At 38.0% G+C, this 8,927-nt stretch overlaps 1 protein-coding gene across 1 annotated transcript in view; it reads right to left on the reverse strand.

Annotated features, from left to right (window-relative positions):
• The window catches only part of LOC107700659 (ubiquitin-conjugating enzyme E2 E1-like), a 31,332-nt gene that overhangs the window by 3,984 nt on the left and 18,421 nt on the right, over positions 1-8,927 (reverse strand). The window contains exon 5 of the mRNA XM_016502395.1: positions 8,612-8,759. Coding sequence (XP_016357881.1) covers positions 8,612-8,759 — 148 coding nt within the window. The remainder of the gene's footprint in view (positions 1-8,611; positions 8,760-8,927) is intronic.

The following is an 8,927-nucleotide window of genomic DNA, read 5'->3' on the forward strand; positions in this document are numbered from 1 at the left end:
GAAAGAGTGGATGAACTTTATTTTTAATGAAGATCCAGACCTCGTCAGTAAGAACTCACTCACTTAATTTTACCACGGATTCGTTTACAAACAAGGCACAATTTGATGCGGGATTTTCAGAAAGAATGAAACTAAAAGACAATGCTGTGCCGTGTATCTTGGATCCGACCGTAATGACGCAGCACACGCAGCACAAACTGTTTTCATTACGCGATCACTGTTGCTTTGTCTCTTCTTACAGATTGTTGGATATGTTGGATATGTATCATGCGTTTTTGACCTAAATCACACCAGCGTCCATTTATGAGGAATGTCGCTGTCAAACATACACAACTGTTAGCCAATCATAGCAGTGAGCATTTACTTCAGAGTCTACAATCCTCCACGCCTATTCAAACAGAGCATTCTGATAGCCTGTTACTTCTAAATTATGATGTTTTTTGATGTAAAAATATTGATAACATGATAAGTGGACCTCAGAGGCAGTTCATGACCCCTTTAAAACAAATCCAAATAGAAAATAAATTAACAATACTGCAGTGACCCACACATGATGAATCAGAATTATTTATCACTTCCAGATTTGGGTTTTGCACAGACGTACCATCCAGCCGGCGGGGCAGGAGCATTCTCCAGTCACGTGATGACACACGCCGCCGTTCTGACAGGGACAGCGCTCCTCACACTGCCGGCCGTGTTTCCCCGGAGGACACAGCTCCTCGCAGCTGCAGCAGACAGCAAACACAGCGTCAGACTCACACCGCTGCCAAACGAGGGCCCTAAGCAAAACTGTATTGTTGTGCCCCCTCCCCCAAATATCATGGAAGTAAAATGATGTGTTATATTCGCGGTTGTAGCTAGAAGGGATACAGCTACAGGAAACCAACAATAAATATTTTTTTCAACCTATTAGATTGTGTTTTATTAAAGTCTACAACTACCCCAACCCTAAACCTACCCTTACAGTAATGCAGATACATTAAATATTGTTATTTAGCGTGAGAAAAAGGACGTAATATTGATGTGCGCATGCGCAGTAAATCCTGGTAGGACAATCTGATGGGTAGGATAAAATGTCAGGACACCGGAGCACATGCCGCTGAGGTGAGGGGCAGGACGTTTAGACGCGCACTAGAGGCGGTTTAGCCAATCACAACACACTGGGCTAGCTAACCAATCAGAGCCCATCGCCTATTTCTGAGGGAGGGGCTTCATACAAGCAGGAAATGATCAGCGTGTTATTGGGAGAAGGGACAGAGAGGTGTGGAATAAAGGTAAATTATGTGAAAAATAATGCGTTTTTTTTTAAACAAAGCATTAACACGTTAGACTGCACCCCATAAACACAATCAAGCTTAGAGAAAAACAGTCAACCACCCCTTTAAAGGGTTAGTTCACCCCAAAATGAAAATGCTGTCATTAATTACTCACCCTAATGTTGTTCCAACCCAAGACCTTTTAAGATATGTTTGATCAAATCTGAGCGCTCTCTGACCCTGCATAGACCGCCCACAGATTCACGCATATAGTGTTTAAGAGAGAGGAGAAAGTGCAGGTCTACGCAGAAACCAAACGATAATGATGCTCCGAAGACAACAAGATGCTGTGCAGTGCCAAGTTCTCTGCATTGCCTTCCTTCTGATCCCAACGTTAGGAAAGAGTGGATGATTTATTTTTAATGAAGATCCAGACCGCGTCAGTAAGAACTTGGTCCTTTGTTCTTTTCATTTAACTGCGGATTCGTTTACAAACAAACAATTCGACACAGGATTTTCAGAAACACTGAAACTAAAAGACGATGCTGTGCGACTATTGGATCTGACAGTAATGTCGCACCACACAAGTGTGAGTAACTGTTTTTATTATGTGGTCACTTTAGCTTCGTGCCTGTTTAGCCCTGTACACTGATTCTACATCACTGCCTGTTTAACCCCGCCCACCGATTATACATCACTGCCTGTTTAGCCCCGCCCACCGATTCTACATCACTACCTGTTTAGCCCCGCCCACCGATTCTACATCGCTGCCTGTTTAGCCCCGCCCACCTATTCTACATCGCTGCGTGTTTAGCCCCACCCACAAATTCGCGAATGTAGTGTAAATAACGAGAGAGGGAAACGCAGGTCTACACAGAAACCAAATGACAAAGTTGTGGAAGTTGTGGAAAAACAGTGTTTGTATCGCCTTCCTTCTGATCCCAATGTTAGGAAAGAGCGGATGAACTTTTTAAAAAAAATTTTAATGAAGATCCAGACCTCGTCAGTAAGAACTCACTCACTTAATTTTACCACGGATTCGTTTACAAACAAGGCACAATTTGATGCGGGATTTTCAGAAAGATTGAAACTAAAAGACAATGCTGTGCCGTGTATCTTGGATCCGACCGTAATGACGCAGCACAAGTGTGAGTAACTGTTTTCATTACGCGATCACTGTTGCTTTGTCTCTTCTTACAGATTGTTGGATATGTATTGTGTTATTAATGTGTTTTTAACCTAAATCACATCAGCGTCCATCTATGAGGAATGTCGCTGTCAAAACATACACAACTATTAGCCAATCACAGCAGTGGGCGTTTACTTCCGAGTCTACAATCCGCCACGCCTATTCAAACAGAGCGTTCTGATGAGGGGGTCAAAAAACAGGACAGAAAAGAACTTATTACTTCTAAATTATGATTTTTTTGATGTAATAATCTGGATATATAAGTGGACTTCAGAGAACAGTACAAAATAAAAATAAAAAACAGAGGCAGTTCATGATAATGTTTGTGTCACACACTGTACGCATACCTCAGCATACACGCATAAAAACTGAAGTGCACTTTGGGCTTTAGGTTCTCTCGCTAAAAAGGAACCTTAAGTGACTGAACTGAATTCATTTGAAATGCTCTTCACAGGCAGCAGCTATACAGCGCACTATATACTGCGCGCTTCGCTTCATCAGCTACTTTGTGTTCCATTGACTTTAATTCATGCGCACGCAAATAAGTTAAATACACAATACTGCAATAATAATCACAAAAACACTTTTGGGTGAATATCCATATGAAATATATATTGAATTTGAAGCAACCCTTTCAGCAATGAATGAAATGTATTTTCCAGAATATAAGTTGCATTTCTTTCTCATGTGAACCATGCTGTGACTGACATAATGTGTTACGTCTAGAGACGCTGTCTTTATTGTTATGATTTATCAGAAAAGCTGTGTTTTTTTTCTGTTTCTGTCTCTGTTAACCCTTTGGCTCCTCCTACTCAATCTGTCTGGCAGGTAGCTGTTGGCCCCCAGCTGCACCTGCTTACCAGTTAAAGAGTGAGCCAACATAAAAGCAGAGCAGCAACTACCAAAGTTGGAGAAAACGTTCCCACAAGAGCTTTCTCCAGAGCGCTGTCTTTGTCCTGCCCAGCCTGTTGCTTACAAACTTGTTTATTATTGTTTGGTTTATTTGGAAGTTGTAGGGAGGTGGGTGCCATTTTTGTTGAACCCTGTTTTCTCCTGTTTTGGGGCCAGGAAGGGAGTTAGGATACAAACCTGTTGTTATTTTTCTTTTCTTTGTTAGATTAAAGGCTTAAATTATCTAGTTAGTTTGTTTTGCTTGTTATTTTGGCCTTGCCCTCTCCTGAAACTATTGCTTCCCTTTTAAATTCCCTTTCTTATTTTTAATATACCTTTTGTATTTGTCCATGAGCTGTCAAATAAAAACCTTTACGGTAATTTGTTGCTTGTGGTGCTGTGGCAGGACTCAGACTAGCGCTCTTTAAATTATTTGTTGTTTTGTTGCGTCTGCTTATACCCCTAGATTCATGCAGGATGTAACAAATGCGATTACAGTCAAGCATGCGAGACATGCAAAGCGTGCAAAATGTTGATCTGTGCCAAACCAGAGAGGTACGTGAGCCCAAGTTTCATTTGATAGCGCATTTCCCACAAATTCAGTACTTTCACTTTCAATAAATTGGTTTAGGCTTGCGGTTTCTTTCTTTTTTTTTTTTTAATGAATAATTAAAATAATTTAATCTGTTTTATGCTAATATCTTTCATTCCTGTTCTGTTCAGAATACGGTTAAATTTAAAGCATTTGTTGTGGAGTAAGGGCAACTAACAAAAAAAAAAACCATTGTAAACATTTCATTTACTAGTATTTTACACTGATGTGACTTAAGGCTGGAATACACTACATGACTTTTGCTCAGATTTTTGAGCCGAAAGTCAGAGTCGACAGATTTCATTAAGACAATGGCGTAATGTATGATGGTTGCCGACTCAGATTTTTTTAGCTTCAGACGATAAATCTATTCAGTTGGAGGATACCAAACATGTTTGATATTTTAAGCCAATTTTAGAACACATACCGTTTTAATTCGTTTCTGCGCGAGTTTGTTGTGACTGGAACGAAGTCTGGTAGTGTGAGATCCTCAGTCGTTTATGATGCCTAGTTTCTCCTCTGTGACCATTTACAAAATGAGTAAGTGTATGATGGCTAGGGCAGGGGTGTGACACAAATTTCACTATTCAATTCGATTTTGCTTCACAAGCTTGTGATTCGATTCAGATTTAATATTGATTATTTTAGATATATATCAGGTACAGTACATGGCGAATTTTCTCTAGGAAAAAAATCTCAACTAATGCTGTAAAATATACGTTGGAGTCAGTTGATACTACATTACTATAATATTGAAGGTTAAAATTAGCAAATTTACCTACAAACACTTAAATTACACTGACAAAGTTCTTATAATATCATATATAAGTTACTAACTGTAACTTTAAATTACATAATTATATTTCTAATCCAATTCGTTTTTTGAAAGATAAATATTTTTATACAAACTAATTAAATATTGAAGAACAGTAAAAATAATTAATATGCTATAAGGTGCATATATTTAGCAAAATTCTCCTCTCTAGAGTTTATTTTTCTAGCTGACTAATGAGTTTATGGTCACCGAATATGTTTTTTCTGAGGTAAATGTGACGTTACGTGACATTGTTTACAAGCTGTTAATTTATATTAACAGGATACGATTTCAGTAAGTTGTACTCTCGTTTAAATGCCTTCAGATGTTCATTCATGTTTATTTTGCGCTGAAACGGTTTGTATTAAAGCGGTATTAAAGCACCAAAGAGGTATTTATCGTTTTGAATATTGCAATAAAACGGACAGAATTTGAAATCTGAGATTTTGTTTCATATCAAAAGTAACAAAGCACAAGGTGCCATTTTTGTTGAACCCTGTTTTCTCCTGTTTTGGGGCCAGGAAGGGAGTTAGGATACAAACCTGTTGTTATTTTTCTTTTCTTTGTTAGATTAAAGGCTTAAATTATCTAGTTAGTTTGTTTTGCTTGTTATTTTGGCCTTGCCCTCTCCTGAAACTATTGCTTCCCTTTTAAATTCCCTTTCTTATTTTTAATATACCTTTTGTATTTGTCCATGAGCTGTCAAATAAAAACCTTTACGGTAATTTGTTGCTTGTGGTGCTGTGGCAGGACTCAGACTAGCGCTCTTTAAATTATTTGTTGTTTTGTTGCGTCTGCTTATACCCCTAGATTCATGCAGGATGTAACAAATGCGATTACAGTCAAGCATGCGAGACATGCAAAGCGTGCAAAATGTTGATCTGTGCCAAACCAGAGAGGTACGTGAGCCCAAGTTTCATTTGATAGCGCATTTCCCACAAATTCAGTACTTTCACTTTCAATAAATTGGTTTAGGCTTGCGGTTTCTTTCTTTTTTTTTTTTTTAATGAATAATTAAAATAATTTAATCTGTTTTATGCTAATATCTTTCATTCCTGTTCTGTTCAGAATACGGTTAAATTTAAAGCATTTGTTGTGGAGTAAGGGCAACTAACAAAAAAAAAAACCATTGTAAACATTTCATTTACTAGTATTTTACACTGATGTGACTTAAGGCTGGAATACACTACATGACTTTTGCTCAGATTTTTGAGCCGAAAGTCAGAGTCGACAGATTTCATTAAGACAATGGCGTAATGTATGATGGTTGCCGACTCAGATTTTTTTAGCTTCAGACGATAAATCTATTCAGTTGGAGGATACCAAACATGTTTGATATTTTAAGCCAATTTTAGAACACATACCGTTTTAATTCGTTTCTGCGCGAGTTTGTTGTGACTGGAACGAAGTCTGGTAGTGTGAGATCCTCAGTCGTTTATGATGCCTAGTTTCTCCTCTGTGACCATTTACAAAATGAGTAAGTGTATGATGGCTAGGGCAGGGGTGTGACACAAATTTCACTATTCAATTCGATTTTGCTTCACAAGCTTGTGATTCGATTCAGATTTAATATTGATTATTTTAGATATATATCAGGTACAGTACATGGCGAATTTTCTCTAGGAAAAAAATCTCAACTAATGCTGTAAAATATACGTTGGAGTCAGTTGATACTACATTACTATAATATTGAAGGTTAAAATTAGCAAATTTACCTACAAACACTTAAATTACACTGACAAAGTTCTTATAATATCATATATAAGTTACTAACTGTAACTTTAAATTACATAATTATATTTCTAATCCAATTCGTTTTTTGAAAGATAAATATTTTTATACAAACTAATTAAATATTGAAGAACAGTAAAAATAATTAATATGCTATAAGGTGCATATATTTAGCAAAATTCTCCTCTCTAGAGTTTATTTTTCTAGCTGACTAATGAGTTTATGGTCACCGAATATGTTTTTTCTGAGGTAAATGTGACGTTACGTGACATTGTTTACAAGCTGTTAATTTATATTAACAGGATACGATTTCAGTAAGTTGTACTCTCGTTTAAATGCCTTCAGATGTTCATTCATGTTTATTTTGCGCTGAAACGGTTTGTATTAAAGCGGTATTAAAGCACCAAAGAGGTATTTATCGTTTTGAATATTGCAATAAAACGGACAGAATTTGAAATCTGAGATTTTGTTTCATATCAAAAGTAACAAAGCACAAAGCTTATTGCAATTTATTGGATGGGATGAGCGCAACAATGTTCTGTTTATTAACTGAAAACAGGCTAGACTAATTGTTTCTTGGGATTAAAGAATAAATATAATTTCATAAATTATTTTTTAAAAATCGAGAAATCAATATTTTTTTTCCACCCAGCCCTAATAATGGCCAGCGTTTTAAAATCTGTTCAGATTTTAAAAGTCATGTAGTGTAGTCCATCCATTTTGTGCGACACATATTTAGGCCTTGTTTACACTAGTGCGTTTTCATTTTAAAACGATCCCCGTCTACACTTGCATTTCAGAAACGATCTCCGTCCACAGTACACAACCGAAAACACGTCACATGACCATTCATGCAGGTACAACCATAGATATATATGGGTAGATTCCCTATTATTTAGATTACGGACACATCTACGTGTCTTGGAGCAGTAGAATGGGGCATCTACCTATATATATCTATGGGTACAACAATGAGCATGATGCTATTGTTTACACGGTCGTCAAGGATACGCAGAGCTATTGTGGGCAGCCTCGCCAGCGTTTCCAAAAGTCTCTGTTTTCGAGGGTCGTGTAAGCAATAGGCGTAGCCCTAACAAAAGTTGTGTGTTTTAAGGTGCCCCTGTTATGGATTTTTGAAAATGACCTTTCATGCAGTGTGTAACACAGCTCTAAGTGAATGAAAACATCCTGCAAAGGTTTAAATCTGAAAGTGCACTGTGTATAAAGTTATTGTCTCAAAAGAAAGAGTCGACTCTGAATCATTGAAATGAGTCGTTTTTAAAACGAATCCCAAGCCGTTTCATGTTGACCACAACATGAAGCATTAGCATATTGCCCGCCCACTTGCTGGTCTTTTCGTGTTGTCTGAATGAAAATGCAAATTCATTCTTTGCCACTAGGTGCCGCTTCTGGAGCGGTAAAATAGCGGTTTCCCGGTAACGCTGTACACAAAGCAGCACTGCGCTCACAAACGCTGCTTTATCAGGCATTACAGGCGAGATGAAATGAAAATGAGACCAATCAACCAATCACAGCAGATTAGCGTCACGCAAAGGAGGAGTTTGGAAAGATGAATTGTTGAGCGAATTGTTTGGGAGTTGTTGAGCAAGTAAGGTAAAAATAAATGCATATTATAAGACAATGCAAGTGTTTTTGACCTTGCATGCATGTCAACCTGTTGTTGGGGACTCCCTAAACCAAAATATGAACCTTTCATTACCCATAATAGGGGCACTTTAATAAATGTATTATAAGACAATGAAAGTGTTTTTTTGACCTTGCATGCATGTCATCCTGTTATTGGGGACTCACAAAACCAAAATATGAACCTTTCATTATTCATAAGAGGGGGACTTTAAAACGAAAATGCACTAGTATAAACGTAGCCTTAGGTGCAACTTATTTTCTACAAAATACAGTAAGTTCATGCATTCAGGGCTTAGCCTGCGAGAAAATCGTCGCCTTTTTACGACCATTTGCCATATAAGGAATTCAAATAGCTCAGACATGAGATGAACAGAGAGATTTGTGCGCAGTTTCATACATGAGCATGAGGCGGCTGTATCGATGCCCACACCTGTAACTGCTCTGCTGTCGTCTCGGTCAAACAGGTGGAGCTCCAGCATACTGACAAACACATCTTACCAGGTCTGTGAGGAGAGAGCAGATGGACAGCATCACTTTGGAGACGGTGAGCGCCGGGCTCCAGGCTCCAGTCAGGATGTCCAGACAGATCACACCCTGACTGTTGATGTTGCAGTGGTAGATTCTCGTGCGAAACGTCACCTGACACACCACAACACAGCAAGAGTCGTTAGGAGAATCTTAAAGGAATAGTTCACCCAAAAATGAAAATTCTGTCATTAATTACTCACCCTCATGTCGTTCTAAACCCGTAAGACCTTCGTTCATCTTTGGAACACAAATTAAGATATTTCTGATGAAATCTGAGAG

The sequence above is a fragment of the Sinocyclocheilus anshuiensis genome, unplaced genomic scaffold, assembly GCF_001515605.1.
Source record: "Sinocyclocheilus anshuiensis isolate Anshui unplaced genomic scaffold, SAMN03320099.WGS_v1.1 scaffold1360, whole genome shotgun sequence".
NCBI lineage: Eukaryota > Metazoa > Chordata > Actinopteri > Cypriniformes > Cyprinidae > Sinocyclocheilus > Sinocyclocheilus anshuiensis.